General features: G+C 38.8%; 3 protein-coding genes across 3 annotated transcripts in view; 2 read left to right on the forward strand and 1 right to left on the reverse strand.

Moving 5' to 3' along the window:
* ext1c (exostoses (multiple) 1c) overlaps positions 1-4,854 on the forward strand; it is a 68,430-nt gene extending 63,576 nt beyond the window's left edge. Inside the window, exons 6-12 of the mRNA XM_088404440.1 lie at positions 112-244; positions 506-624; positions 1,354-1,449; positions 1,761-1,847; positions 2,014-2,174; positions 3,986-4,157; positions 4,282-4,854. Coding sequence (XP_088260566.1) covers positions 112-244; positions 506-624; positions 1,354-1,449; positions 1,761-1,847; positions 2,014-2,174; positions 3,986-4,157; positions 4,282-4,467 — 954 coding nt within the window. The 3' untranslated portion in view covers positions 4,468-4,854. The remainder of the gene's footprint in view (positions 1-111; positions 245-505; positions 625-1,353; positions 1,450-1,760; positions 1,848-2,013; positions 2,175-3,985; positions 4,158-4,281) is intronic.
* Positions 4,855-4,927: 73 nt separating this feature from the next.
* Positions 4,928-9,844, reverse strand: LOC148406381 (mediator of RNA polymerase II transcription subunit 30). Its single transcript, XM_088404445.1, has 5 exons — positions 9,728-9,844; positions 9,154-9,399; positions 8,725-8,883; positions 7,868-7,957; positions 4,928-7,715 (listed from the first exon to the last, which is right to left on the reverse strand). Exons 2-5 carry the CDS (start codon positions 9,385-9,387, stop codon positions 7,620-7,622), a joined length of 579 nt encoding a protein of 192 aa, XP_088260571.1. The 5' UTR covers positions 9,388-9,399; positions 9,728-9,844; the 3' UTR covers positions 4,928-7,619.
* A 1,645-nt stretch (positions 9,845-11,489) lies between these two features.
* On the forward strand, positions 11,490-14,454 carry LOC148406382 (uncharacterized). Its single transcript, XM_088404285.1, has 2 exons — positions 11,490-11,638; positions 13,694-14,454. Exons 1-2 carry the CDS (start codon positions 11,573-11,575, stop codon positions 14,072-14,074), a joined length of 447 nt encoding a protein of 148 aa, XP_088260411.1. The 5' UTR covers positions 11,490-11,572; the 3' UTR covers positions 14,075-14,454.
* Positions 14,455-15,469: the final 1,015 nt, after the last annotated feature.

Genomic DNA, 15,469 nt, shown 5'->3' on the forward strand with positions numbered 1-15,469 from the left:
TCTTTTTGATCACAGATTGATTTTTTAAAAACCAAAAAACGCTTTGCACTGATTGTTGTAACTTGATCCCACAACGACAATAAATGACGTTTTCCCATTTTTCCTCCCCAGATCATTAAGGATCGTGTATTTTCTCACATATCAAGAAACAAATACATGTGGAACTCCCTGCCAGGAGGTCTACTTGTCCTGCCAGAATATTCCACTCACCTTGCACATTTCCCTTTCTACTACCTGGGGTTAGGTAAACAACACATCATTTCATTTTTGTTGCGGATCTCGCTTGTACTCCTCTGAGAACTGAACTAACAGACTGGAGAAATCTTCCTTCATTTTTGTTGATCATGATTTTTGTCTATGAGGGGTGGGAAACCTTTTAATTTTTTTTTTTTTTATAGTAGCGCTGCTGATTAGAACATTTCAATTCCACTGTGACAAGTAGGCTGTTGTAAATACAGCATGTGGTTACAAAGTGTACAAATAAAATATGTTTGTCTTTTTCAAGGCATCAGTCCAAATCAGGAGTTCACCGCCATTATCCATGCGGTCTCTCCGTTGGTATCCCAGTCTCAGCCAATCATGAAGTTGCTTCAGGTGGTCTCAAAGTCCAAGTACTGCTCACAAGTAGGTAGACTTTACAAATGTATCGTTTTTTTGTTTTATTGCCTACTTTATTATTTGCTCGATAATGAAATGTAGTCTGCTCGGGGAAGTGACTATCGAATTCGAAGTATATACTGTATATTATCACTTTAAGCCTTGTAAATGACATGATAGTACTTATTTCACATTTGAATTCATGTTATTCAGACACAGATATGTGGAAAAAAATTGGTCTGTTTTGAGTTATGCGGTTATAAGTTGACCCCCCTGATTTGGGGGTTGAAAATGAGAGAAAAAAAACTTGACTTGTATTCGGAGAAATATTGTACTATATACTATATAATGTATTGTATACATTATATGCAGTACTATGTCTCAAAAATACCCTATGCCATTCCAAAATCAAATCGAAACACTTGCTCTTAAGATTGAGCAACATAGAAAATGCAAGCATAAAAATTGCGTTCTTTTGCAATATTGTCAAGACAATATTTGTTAGTCGCTAATGCCATTGCTAATGTTACCATCCAGTTGTCTGTTAAAAACGGATTCTTTTTTTGTTTTTTGTCTTTGCTCCTCCTGGGGCTCCCCTATACCCTAAAAAATATTTATGATATACTATAAAATGTAAATTAGGCTTCTAATTGTATCTCTTTTTTAATAACACCGCATTTGCATGTTTACTGTTCCTGTTTGCTGAGTTAGCAATGCGTTTTGACTTTTTGTCATCCCCGCCCTCCCCTGCGCCAGATCATCATCCTCTGGAACAGCGATAAAGCGCCACCCAGTCGCAGCAAATGGCCTCCCATGCCAGTCCCCCTCACCGTGACAGACGGCAAGAGGAAGGTCAGTGTTGTTTCCAGCACGCTCCTGTTTGAGTGACGGTTAGACAAACTCAAAGTCGCTTTGACTGTTTATCTCCATTTTGGCGTCAGTCATCTATCTTCATATCCATGCTTCTATCTGACATCTCTATCAATCCAAGTGGCATTCATTTCCATTCATGTCAGTCATTCTTGTTTTTATGGCCGTCCTGGCAAAAGCTCATTTGTTGTAACAAGATCATCTCTGACTCATTCTCCCAATCTCACAAAGCACGCGCCAAATAAAAAGTAGCCCGCGGTGCTGTAAGATTTACTGTTGCATCGCTCTCGCAGACAACCAGTCGGTTCCTGCCTCACGTTGCCATAGAAACCGATGCGGTGCTGAGCCTGGATGAGGATACGGTCCTGTTGACGAGTGAGGTGCGTGACCGCGTGCCATGTCTTATTTACAGGTATCGGCTGTTCGTAAAGAATGCCGACACCAGTCACCGATACTCGAAGCAAAGAAATCATTTTTGTCGGTAATTAGTGAGAAGTTGCCGTTTGGCACATCACTGATTCATCGTGCGTGTCCATGTCCTCGTAGGTGAACTTTGCCTTCCTGGTGTGGCGGAGCTTCCCGGATCGGATTGTGGGGTACCCTCCTCGGAGTCACTTTTGGGATCCCTTAAAGCACGCTTGGGGATACACCTCCAAATGGACCAATGACTATTCGATAGTCCTGACCGGGGCTGCGTTCTATCACAGGTAGGGCAGGTCAATATATCCTCCTGAGACCCAGCTGGTTTATTTGTGTCCACCGTTGTGTTCATTTTGTCTCAACAAGACAGCCGAGGTAATTGCATCACACACGAGCAAATGAGGTATCGTTGGAAAGACCAGGATGTCCTCTACCAAGCACTTGTTGCCAATAGGTGGCCAAAAAAAAGGTTTTATTTTTTATTTTAAATGAGAGCGACTTCTTGGCTTCAAAGCGCTACGAGTTTGATACACACTTATGAAATAACAAATGTTCCTAAACTACCTTTAATATTATTATGTACCTATATGTATGTATGAATGTTTACAATCAGTTTGATTGCTTTACATGAGCAAAAGTTTCAAGGTTTATGACTCTATTTCTGTAAATTTCTTCCAGCATTTTTATTTAAAAATTATCACATCTTCAGCTTTGTCACAAAAAATATGATCAAACTCTGTATAATTTGTTAAGTAGTGTTCAGTTGTGTTTAGTCCAATAATTTGCTTTTTTTTTTTTTAATCTCAAGTGCTGTTAATATTTTAGGCACAATTTCTTCTGAAATAAATCAGCAATTAAGGACAGTTTTCAATAAAAGAACAACATTATTATTATTTTCTTAAAGACCCATTTACAGTTGTGTGGAAAATGTTCCACTCAAGCTACTATGACAGAGACAAATGTTGGTACTATGGCAAAACTACAGAATTACATATTCATTTTCAAAACAGCAGAGGGAGAAATAATCTTGGCACAATTCATTTCCGTCAGACTTTGGTGTACAGGAAGTATCTACACTTACTTGTACTTTCAAGTACTTTATCCCAAGTCCAATCACTTTGTAGCCCTTGAAAACACAACAAAGAATATTTCAAGCGTATGATGTTTCTGTTATTGCCATGGCAACAATTGAACGCCATTTCAACTCCGTGTTCCATTCTTGCATATAACCGTCCTCAATTTTTCTACCTTCAGTAAGTTCAGTTTTATGCATTAGTCATACCTCTATATCTTTAAAAAAAAGGAAAAAGGGGAAAAATACTCGTACCAAATAGCTGCTTTATAAACATCCCTGCTACCGAGAGGTAGACTACTGTATAATTGACCACAATAGCTGATATGAGGCATTTAAAAGTAATATGAGTCATTTAGTACCTGAAATATGGTATTTCCTGTTGTTATTAAATACGTTTATTCAGTACATATTGTAGGTCAATGGTTCTCGAAGTGGGGTCCATGAAATAATTTGGCTGTTTTGGAAGTGATTTAGTTTATCTTTTAACAGTTACAGATTTGTGCCATGTTTGACTTAGTCTTTGTTTTTTGGCGCCGCCTCTGGCCGGTGTTGATAGTGCGTTTTGTGGTGGGGAGCAGTTGCTGTCGGTGCGCATGCGTTGTTCCTTTTCTTTGTGAGTTGTGTTTTCTTCGTTGGAATGTTGTCGTTTATGCTAATATGCCTCAAATTAGACGTGTGTTGGTCCAACATGCTAGCGGATGTTAGTTTTTAGCTTCAGCATGTTATACAAAGTTTCCTTGTATGTGTTTGGCCGTTAGCGTTTCCCTTTAAGCTAGTAATTCCTTTCGGTAAATTTAGCATATGCAAATGTTTTGCATTGATAATCATGCTCATTTGCATCTACTTAATGTTTTGTATTGAAAGGAATATCATTTGTAATTCAGTTATATTCTGACTCCAAAAAGTTTTAGAAACCACGATTCAGGTGATGAGTTTTGCATCACAATAAACAGTCAAATGTCTTTTAGGCTTACTGTATTTTGTACAATTAATACAGCTGATGAAATGTTGCCGTCTACACAGGTACTACCACTACCTGTTCTCGCACTACCTGCCGCAGTCTTTAAGAACCCTTGTGGATCATACGTCCAACTGCGAGGACATCCTGATGAATTTCCTGGTTTCTGCCGTCACTCACCTGCCGCCCATCAAAGTGGCTCAAAGAAAGCAATACAAGGAGTTGCCGAGCCCACAGGTAAGAAATCCCCCATCATTTATTTTTGGTGCACAATCTGTATATGCTGACAATGTCAAAATAGGTTCAATTGGACCCAAACGGTATGAAAGGTTGAAATAATGTGTGCCATTTTATTATCCAGGCCACAAAAAATGTCCCCTGGGCCAACCCGGAACATTTCAACCAGCGCCAGGAGTGTGTCAACACCTTCGCCGGCTGGTTTGGCTACATGCCGCTGGTCCACTCTCAATTTCGCCTAGATCCAGTGCTCTTCAAAGATCAAGTGTCAGTCCTCCGCAAAAAGTATAAAGACCTAGAGAGGGCATGATGCGAGTGACCAGAGAGCAGGTTCGCTTTGGCGGGCATTTTGGACAACACAGACAAAGATGTGGAATTGATGATATGAACCTCCTGAACTGACATATGGGCAGTCAGACAGACCCTGGTGGACTGTGGAACACTATAAAGTGAAATGGAAACTCTGATCCCGCCATTCCTGGAGAACTGATATCCTGTCTATGAGAGATTGGTCTTCATTGTAACAACAGATGAAGTTTCCGCTGTGCATATATGCTAATGCCAGCGCCATCCAAGAAAGGTGGTACCAGTAATATGTTCTCGGGCTATTTTCGACCCTGTATTACCGAGCCGGGACAGTCGCCAGAGCCAATGGACATTTTGACAGCAAAATAAAGCAAATAAGATTATTTGTAAACGCAGACTATAGTGTTTCTTGAATGTTCGGCCCCTTTTAATCAAAAAAAGAATGGAAGTCACTTGATGCCAAACCTTTTTTACATTTTTAATTAGAAAAACCCAATTTTTATACAAAACATATGACCCAGTTGACAAAATTACATTCACAGGTATGCAAGCCGGAAAACAACAAGAAGGGCAAACTTTGTTGAGCATTGTGGAAGACACATTTGACACAAGCATGCGCATACACACTTGCAGTACAAAACACCTGAGATGTACTGTAGCAGTGGCGGTCCGTGCATTTCACACTTCGGCCTTCAGTGATCGGACCCCTCGTACGCATACGTAAGCATGACTGGATTACGCAGGCTATTTTTCAGAGCATTTAAACATCAGTAAAACCGCATCAGCTACCAAAACGTAACATTCTACGTGCCAAAACAAATAAGTCATAATAATTTCAAATTATTTGTCCACAAATTTTTAAGAAGACCACCAAACTTTAACAAGATTGTACGCTAAATTACAAATGGCAATTTAATTTAAGTGTCACGTCTCGGCATGGTGAGTTGGGAGGAGGAAGGAAGGGGGCCCCAAAAAATGCAGGAGAAATGAGAAATATGTGGCTCAAAAAACGAAAGTTTTGACAAGGAAATCAGGCAGGACGGAAGTGGGAACTAAAATGAACAAAATATTACCACACAGGTGGACGAAATCAAATAAACGAGATCACATACAATAAAAAAGACGCGAGTGGAATCAGCAATTAAAACGTATCATTTTACGTGCCAAAACTTAGAATAAGATATAATAAATTCAAATTATTTGTCCACAAAGTTTTCTGAAGTCCACCAAGAGCAGGCAAGCGTTAACGAGATTGTACGCTGAATTACAAATGGCAATTTAAATTGGGAGGAGGAAGGAAGGCGGCCAAAAATGCAGGAAAACTAAGAAATATGTGGCTCAAAAAATAAAGTTTTAACAAGGAAAGGAGGCAGGACCGAACTTGGAACAAAACTGACCAAATCAAATTAACGAGAACGCAGAACGCGAGTGATACAGAAACGTGACAAAAAAAAGCAAAAGCCAACCGGACATGACAATTGAATATGAATGACAAAAAAAATTAACTCACCCAAAACGGCAGTCCCGAAGTTATTTCAGTACAAAATCCATTCTTTTTTTCCCCTCAGAAAGACTTTCATGACTTGCTGGTAGAGTTTGTCTTCGCGTTTCATTTCCAATTATAAATCCTTTCATTTCGACATGGACGCCGATGCTGAAAGTCGCGTAGGTCCAATTTCCGTTTTGCTCTTCTTCAGCAATTGTGGGGTTTAAAGTCTTGCTTAGATGCACGCTAACGTTAGCTGGTTGAGCAACATGTTTTTTTTTTTCTTTAAACATGGTGGATCAATTATAGCAACCCTTCCTGCAGTGAGCATCCACCTGCGTCACGTTGAGGGCGTTTTTATGGGTCGATTGGCGATCGCAGCTGTCTACCAAAAATATGGGCCGCACACAACATGTCAATGCACACTGCGCAGAAGCCTTCAAGCAAATGCCCGGCGCCTCCCGGATGAAGTCTGCCATGAAACCTGCCTAGAGACGCCCGTTAGTTGAATTCTAATTGGCTAAAAACTCGACACTAAAACTACAGCACTTAGGAATGATACCATATGGATATAATATGACACGAAAAGAACAATATGGGGAATAATTTTATATATAAAATATATATATTGAGTAAAAATATATTTAAAAAGAAATTGCCTTTTATTATAGTTATTATAATTATATATTATTATAGTTATGATAATGTCAGGTTATACTAGGCCAGCAGAGAAGGCCTTGCTGGCTCTGACGGACCACCACTGTACTGTACATAGCTGCCAAGGGGCTATTTGGAACCTCTAACCACCACTTGCTTTTCAGAAGGAGCATAATGAGCGCGATATTGCTTACACACAGTGCGTTCTGGAAGGACTGCCTGCTATGAATTGATGCGTCAGGTGTTGAGACAGCAGATGGTAGCAAAGCAAAAAGACTGTCGTCATGACCCGATGGAATACATGGTTTCCACAAACGAGTTTATAACTTATGCGGTAAAAAAAAAAATCTTACAGCTGCCTGAAAAGTTGTTACCTCACAAAAAACATTTTTACAAAGGAGTGTTTAAGTATAAACGGCTATATAGTGAACCCCTGCATATTAGCGATTTGGCAAATTTAGCTCTTACAGAAAAAAGCTTTCAAAGTATTACTTGGTCGCCATGTTGTGGCACCTGGGTGTCAAGCATTTATGTTGAAGTGGATTGAGGAATTTCACTTCGACAAAAACTTTGCCATACATCTTGAGCACCCGAGTTTAAATGCAATATTTAGATAATAGATGTCCAATCCTCGAATGTCGGTATCCTGCACGTTTCCGATGCTCCCCTTCCAAACACACCTGGTTCAAATGATTAGGATGATCTCCAAACTCCTGCAGAGCTTGCTGACGAGGTAACCATTTGAATCAGGTGTTGTGAGGAGAGGAACCCGGAGAACGCAAAGGACTCCTGTGCTTGTGGACGGGAGCTTGACACCAATTATAGACAAGGTGCTTTGCTGCTATCTAGTGGCAACAAGAGGCAAAGATAAACTTTATATGGAGTTTTTTGTTTTTGGTTGGGGGCTGAATTACCTTGCAGTAGGGTTTTGTTTCTACCCCCTACAATGGTTCACTGTACAACAGTGTATCTTAAATGTCTTATTGTGTAAATAAGGTGTAGCTCAGGATCGATCATTTCCTCAGAGTCAACATGGCATTGACGTCCCACAGCAAGTTCCTCATCTGATCCATAAGAACCTTCATCTCCTGGTTCTTCTGACGTACTTTCTGCAAAGGGTGACAAGAAGTTACGATTCATAGCTTCAATGGTACCAAGAAAATCTGGCAAGAGCACAGTACATTTAGAATAAACTTACATTATGAATACATTTATATTTACAAACTGTCCTGGAATTTTCATGGAAGATAAGTTTATTTACCTCAAGGACTTCTTTTCGCTCCTGGTGGACTGAAGGACTACAAGGCTCTACTCTGACATTGACCAGCTCTTCTCCAACATAGGGTACAAGCTGAAAAAAAAACAACCCATTATATAAGTACATTAGATCGTCGCTTCGAGTACTCTTTGGGGGCGCACTTCAAAGGTTACGTGAAATGTTAACAGTGTTTCTGCAGGGATCAGAAAGTTGAATGATTTTGAATGTCATGACAGAAACATTACTTTTTATTTTTGAATTAAGAACAAATTAACTGGAACATAAATTATCTTTAAGTTGTCTTGATGTGACCCTTTTCAAAATGTTGCATGCCTTTGTTTTAAACGAACGGGCATTATCATTATTGATGCAATTTTCCAGCAGACGAGCCAGAAATCAAACGTGATGTTACTCTATCTTATAGAGTTCCCTTTTGCAATAAGGCTCTTTTTAATGTGCAACAACTACCATTAGGGTTGGAACTTGCAATAAAAAGACTGCAAATAATATATATTTATAGACATTTATAGACATCTCAATAATTTGTGATAGGGATTGGATTTTGACATCTGTGCAATATGCCTAGAGATACCACTGCAAATATACTGTAAAGTATAATAAATCAGATGACACTTTTTTTCATTTAAAAATGCATAACGCTGCTTTGGCTGTACTTGTATTGAGTAAGATTACCGTCATAAAGACATATTCATTTGTGAGGATATGAGTTTTTCTTGTGACTCAAATATTTGGTTTTGAATTCCTTTCTTGTGATTACAAATCGAAAATCTGTGTGCGGTTTTTTGCGAGTTTTTTTTTTTTGGTGCAAATTTCATGCATTATAAGGTTGTTTTTCTGACCTCTGCCGGTCCCTCTTGGAGATCAGCAGTCATCTCCACGCAGCGTTCGTACAGTAGGCGCAGTTTGCGGAAGAGCAAGGCGAGCTGTCTCAAGTGTTCCTGAAGTTTCCCAAAGCGATCCTGGTACATCGCCTGGCTCTGAGTCACACCATTGGGAAGCTGAAACAAAGATGTGAGGATTACCTTGAGTTGTGCGTCACCAGTTTCACAAACACATTGTGAAATATTCTCCAAACAAGTCTTACTTTAGTCATTTTAAAAAGCCAGAAAGTTACCTTTTGAAACGACTAGTTTTGTTTCATGTGTGTGATCGACTTTTTTTTTTTTTACACTACAAATTCTACGTCCAAATTTTCATGGTGTGGTAGGGACGGAGTACTAGAAGCAACTTTTAGTCATTCTCAATAGCCTCCTCGGTTTGTTTCTTACTTGCGTGGCTCGTGTGATTTGGAAGATTTCCATGGTGCGAGTGACGATGTCCTGGACGGTTTCCTGTCCTATTCGACACAGGAACACGGGGGAGATCTCTCTGAGGGCACCCTGGGGCGGCATAGGCTGCTGACCTGCGGCTATGGCGCCGCTGGGGGGCATGTGAGAGGGCGCTTGCTGCTGCTGAGTGGGCATCCCAGCCATGCCCGTCTTCTGTGGCAACGATGCTGCCATCACGACACGAAACTGAGATGACAGAGAGGAATGATCAACATGGAATTTCTACGAGTTTGTTTTGAATGCAGAAGTGCAATAAGCAGCATGGCTGAGGTCTGAAGCTGCGTAGGAACGTGTGTTGAGTGATCGTGTTAACTGTTTACAAATTACTGTCCTAGCTCGACTAAAGCACGTAAATAAATAAGCTATTACAACGGCGGATCATGACAGAGTGAGAAAATGTTTTGATTGATAGCCTCTGAGGCTAAAATGCTAACACGCTCCAAACAAAGAGGGACGTTTTAACAAGCCAGTTGTGATGGATAAATATCTGACAGAAGACACGGAAATTGCATACCGTGATAAGCGATGCCCTTCAGCTTATGTATGTCCACAACTACTTGGATTAAAGGCGTATTTCGGGTTCGCTCTACAATAAATACTCAAGTCGCTTTTGGACGGCACTCGTTCATATTCTACTTCTGCTTGGTTTACAGCAGAGTTTATACGGCAACGGTACACTACTGCTCCCTACAGGTCAATTTTAGAACGCACCAGAAGAAGAACCACCAGCTCGAAAAACAAATTTCGAAAATCTTTCTCAGGCATTTCAAGTTCTTAAATATTTTCCGCACATGAATGTGTCATATAAACAGAGGTGACAAAACTCTCGCTTCTGCTCAAGAACAAGTAAAGACGCTTGCGTTAAAAAGCAAAAACGGTTGAAAGAAGTAGCCCTTCCACTCAACACATAAAAGTAAAAAAAAAAGAAAATTTAATGGTATCAAATGTAATCAAGTAGAAATATACATAGAAGAAATAATACATTCAATGCATACAGACATTCATGATGGAAGATTATTATATAAATAAATAAAAACGTTTTATTTCAAGGAATGTTTATTTTTCCTACGTATGGAGACATATAAGACACGTTGTACATACAAATATAAAAAAAAAATCATTAGTCATTGTCTTTCTTTAGTGTTAATAAATGGCATGATGAGCTTGCCCACATTTTGCATAATATCAAAGGTTGCATTTATTGTCACGCTTCTCAGCCGTTTTAAGGAAGTACATGGTATTTTTATTGGCAGAGCTTTTAAAATCCTGCACTTTGTTGCCCTTAAGAAATCCAATAAACCATTTTCATAAACCTTTCTTTTACATTCCTTCACACGTGATAGCAAAATTCAAACAGCAAAATGCTTTTTCTTACTATACTTATGCCAACAATTCTTTCTCTGCCTGACTTTGTTGAAAAATATGAACACTGAAAAGGATTCTTATCTGCTGTACTCACAAAGGCAATGCAATTCTTTGCTGATAGATTTTTTCCCGTGCATTCCTTCTTCAAGTGATTTAATTTATCATATCAGTTTTCCTCAGTCATTGTGTTCTGTTGAGTGAGTCTGGTGAAAAGTATGTTTTCTGATACTGAGAGGAATTTTAGTTTTACCACAAATGCCGAGTACTAATATTTGGCAGACTTTAAAATATATTTTTTACAAACACAATACAAAATGGTTTTTATAAATAGTTTCAACCAGTTTTATCCATCCAAGTGAAATATATGGCCAAAACAGTTCCCACAAAAAATGTATTATAATAAGATTAACATTGCAACATGACTTTTGGTCTTTTAACCCATTAACATCATATTACTCTCTGTATCTGGAGTTTGAAGTGGTTGTACTGTTATTAAGTGTTCCAGAAGAAAAAATAAACCACATGGTTACAGCTGATAAATATGATGCATCATGAGATGGCAATGTTCTACCACTTATCCTGTTCGGGGTTATGGGTGGTTAGCTTTGATAAAGAAAGGTAAAGCGAGACTAGTTGCACACTTTTAGGGCTGAATCATTTTGATTAATGTGAAATAGTATTGTTAGACTAATATAATAATGTTTTGCGGTGTGTGTGTGAGTGGGTGTAGTTCAAAAATTCTAGAAGCACTATATATATTAATATATTATAGAGGTTTTGTACACAGAAATAAAATGTCATTGGCCGCAAATGTTTTTATTTTATCTCCACTTTGAAAATGTTGGAGAAGTACAGGATCTTTCTCTTCTCGCCTGCCCCTAACCACTATCTCTTATCAGTATCAGTGGAACACGGAATGGTATAAAAAGACCAGCTCAAAGCTGGGGACAAATTTTTACAGTAAATTGAAAATACAATACAGCAAACGACCGCAATGGAGAAGACAGCAAAGTTTGTCATTTCAGCTTTGTTGATTTTCATGGCTACAAGCTCTACAGAGGTAAGGGTGATATGTTGACTTTTATTAAAATAAGGTAATTATTCATTTTTCTGTCACAAACAAACAATCTTCCGCTTGTCACTGGCTCATAAGTGGTTCTCAAAATAGGGTACGAGTACTCCACTCCAGGGGTTACGTGAGAGTTTTACAGAATTTTTAAGGGTATTAGTATATCTAATTGAATGTTTTGTAATGCTATGACAACAAGAGTGCAGTTTTTCTTTCAAATTGAGAGCAAATTACAAGGAACATGAAGCAATTTATTGCTAAATTGTGTTGTAGTGAGTCAATTTTAAGAGGTTTTATGCTTTTATTTTGTCAAATTTTAGACATGCTAGAAATAAAACAAGACAATATCTAAGTACACTATATCATCGCTTCTCAAATGGAATTATAAGTTATCCCTGGGGGTGTCTGATGGTCTTTCAGAGGGTATGTGAGACTTTCAGAGGTTTTCTGCAGGTACCAGCAAATCTAGTTTGATGATTTTAATGTTGTGGCAGGAACAGCACATTTCATTTTAAATTGAGAGCAAATTAATTAGAACCTGAAGCAAATTCTTGGTAAATCTTCTTGGAGTGACTCTTTGAGCAGCAGTTTGGCTCCTTGCTTCAGGCTAGGGTGGTAATCTGCTTTCGATCATGCAATCTCCGCATTTGTTTTGAGTTGTGCCGTACGGTGTTTAAATTGTCGCTTTCTATGCCATCTGCTGTGTTTCAAAATAAACTTCAGTGTCGGACGCTGTAAAAAGTGACGGTTGTTTGATGGGCCATGAATCCCAAAGGGAAAAAGAGTATTATACATCTATATATTATATAATACATAGCGTATGCGTCGGTTTGTATCATCCATGCGATATGCAAAGCGCGGTTAATGTGTTCATGCCTCATGTAAGTCAGCTGGAACAGCAGGTGCTTGACCTTTGCATGATGTGACTGTGAATGATTTGCCTCTGGAACAGAAACTCACTATTATTCCGCCACCTTTTATCTGATGGCTTTGCACAAAAAGGAAATGGTCACTGTTGAGAGACAGAGAGAACAATGAGAGGAAATTTTAATCGCCAGGTATCATCTTTCACTTTGTGAAGCCATATTTTATTTAAATGAGTTTGAAACTGCTCTGGCTGGTTGATTTTGACTTTATAGAAATACATGTATTCAATCACTTCAGCTACTGTATTCTAACTGGAGCCCAATCGATTCAAAGGACCCCATTTTATTCTGGCAGATTTTAGGCCTTTTCGGAAATAATAAACGGGAATTTACAGTAATATTACTTTCTCATGGAACAGCAAAAGTTGTATGGGTAGGAAGAAAAAGGACATGCAATTCTGATGTGTGTGCATGTGTGTCAGTGAATATCTATCTATCTATCTATCTATCTATCTATCTATCTATCTATCTATCTATCTATCTATCTATCCATCCATCCATCCATCCATCCATCCATCCATCCATCCATCCATCCATCCATCCATCCATCCATCCATCCATCCATCCATCCATCCATTGTCTGTAATGTGTATCAATTTGTCTGTATTTGGTACATGCAGCATCAATTTCAACCTGCGAGCCTGGAAGGAGGCTCCTCCCATCTGTGGTCCCTTCTGAAGGTTTCTGATTTTCCCCAAATTGGGGTTTTTGTGTTTTTCCTTGCCCTTCTGGGAGCTTTGACAGGGGATGCCGTTGTGTACCTTACACCGAAAAGATGTCTCTGTATGACATCTTTTTTTGAAAGAAGTCTCGACATGACCTCTTCATCTGTGAAGCCCTTTGAGACCTCGGTGATTCAGGGCTATACAATTAACATTTGATTGATTGATTGATGTGCAAAATCACTTTTCAGGGGACTCCAGAAATTGCATGCGTGTTTAACCATTAGCATTGCAAGCGATTTTCTGCACTTTAGTATAATCATTCATTTTTAAATAAACTCCTACATGTACAGAATGACCAATTTTTGACAAAATATGAAACTCTCCAAAAAGTGACTTCAGAGGTTTTGACCCAAGGCTTCATAAATGTTGACATTGGACATGTGTTTCTTTTCCAGGGACAAACAGTTACAGCATGTAGCTCATGTACAAGTGAAACAATCTTGACTGAGAACAGCCACCAAGCAAGCTCTTCACTGTCTACAGCGGCCACACCTACGCCCAGCCGCTCCAGTGAGGACCCAATGGTTCATACGTCAACCGCCGCATTGTCCACCTTAGCAGTAACGCCGATCACCGGCGTATCAAAGCAGCCCGCCGAATCCTTCGAAACTACCTCGAGCCCCGGAGCGACGATTTCCACCTCAACCCCGACACAATCCACAAGTGAGACCGTCAGACCTTCAACAACAACAGTGAAAGCGGGGACTACTTCTCTGTTTGAGCTATGCAATCCAATGCTAGTGTGTGTAATCTCCATTCTCATCTGCAATGCATAAAATGCCAAGCCACTGGACTACAGAAAGGCTGTTTTTCTCAAAAAATATTTATTTTTTCAACTAAAAATGATTACAACAATCTGATTTGAATATGAGATTTTTGATGGATAACAAAGGGACTCCAATAAAAACTTGCTACTATAACATCTAACAAAAGTATCTCTTTGATTGTACTTCTGTTTTTACTAAGGTTATTTGAAATATACAGTATACAGTACCCTAAATTCTAAGTGATATTATTTGTAATGACATATTAATGCAGTAAAATAGTGCCAACCATGTTCACATTCTTTAAAATTAATACAAATAAATGTCTGTATTTAAACTGGCTCAACAAGTGTGTTTATAATAAAACATAATTCATTGTTTTAAGTATGATATTTTGTTATTGTTGCTGTCATTCTTTTTACGTGAAAAAAACAACACACACACACACACACACACACACACACATACACATACATAATCGCCCCTCCTGTATGCGAGGGACAAACGCTGGCCAGAGCCTCCAAAGGTCGTGGCTCTTTCGTCAATTTCCAGTCCTCGATGGCCGGTATACTGCATGTTTTCGATGTTTCTCTTGTCGATAAGCCTGATTTAAATGATTAACTTATCAGCAAGCTCTGCAGGATCATAAAAATTAGAATCAGGTGTTTATGAGAGAAAAACATTGAAAACTTGCAGAGTACCACCCCTCAAGGTATGGGGTTTGACAAGTATTATTATATTATCGAAATGATTTCAGAAAAAATAGAAAAATATGCTGTTTAGAAGAGCATAATAGTAATATTTTGTCCAATCTTTTGAGCTTGACATCAAAAGCATTTCACATGAGAGGAAAAGCATTGAAATAAGACACTAGGGAGCTGAAATTTCACCCAGATGGTGACAACATGTTAAAGTTTAAAATGTCACGACCACTTAGATATCAAACTAGCAGGAGTGTGCCATACATTGGCTAAAGTACAGTGAGAATGACGGGAGAGAAAATGATTTATTATTTAAACAGCATGTATAATCTAGTAAGAAAACAAAATCAGATATTTAGAAACTGAAAGACTGAGAATTATTGATAAATGAACCAACCAGAGTTGCACTAATAAAATCTTTGTGCCCCCTCACAAGATTGTGATTGCATCCATGTGGAAACTTCCTTCAATGTTGTGTGGGAATCATGTTTTGCATTTGTGGTCCGTGACCTGGATGGGAACTGAGAACTGCTTTCCCATATGGAAAGTGATATCAGGTGCAGAATCTGAACGCCTTCAAACAGGATAACAATTGAAGTTTTGGAGCTCTACATTTTCCATGACTGTTTATTGATTGTTGATATCTGACAAGAAAGAAAAGAAATGGCGGGCCTGCAAAAAGGACTTCAAGCAAAGATGGCGAGGG

The sequence above is a fragment of the Hippichthys cyanospilos genome, chromosome 21 (assembly GCF_059441005.1).
Source record: "Hippichthys cyanospilos isolate Australia breed blue-spotted pipefish chromosome 21, RoL_Hcya_1.0, whole genome shotgun sequence".
Taxonomy (NCBI): Eukaryota; Metazoa; Chordata; class Actinopteri; order Syngnathiformes; family Syngnathidae; genus Hippichthys; species Hippichthys cyanospilos.

Bases quoted from the DNA above. Each gene is read 5' to 3' on its own strand.
- LOC148406381 (XM_088404445.1), bottom strand. From the start codon at position 9,387: ATGGCAGCATCGTTGCCACAGAAGACGGGCATGGCTGGGATGCCCACT. The intron at 8,884-9,153 runs GTAAGAAACAAA...TCTTTGTTTCAG, and splicing joins AAATCACACGAGCCACGCAA to CTTCCCAATGGTGTGACTCA. The intron at 7,716-7,867 runs GTAAATAAACTT...CACCCTTTGCAG, and splicing joins AGCGAAAAGAAGTCCTTGAG to AAAGTACGTCAGAAGAACCA.
- LOC148406382 (XM_088404285.1), top strand. From the start codon at position 11,573: ATGGAGAAGACAGCAAAGTTTGTCATTTCAGCTTTGTTGATTTTCATG. The intron at 11,639-13,693 runs GTAAGGGTGATA...TTTCTTTTCCAG, and splicing joins TGGCTACAAGCTCTACAGAG to GGACAAACAGTTACAGCATG.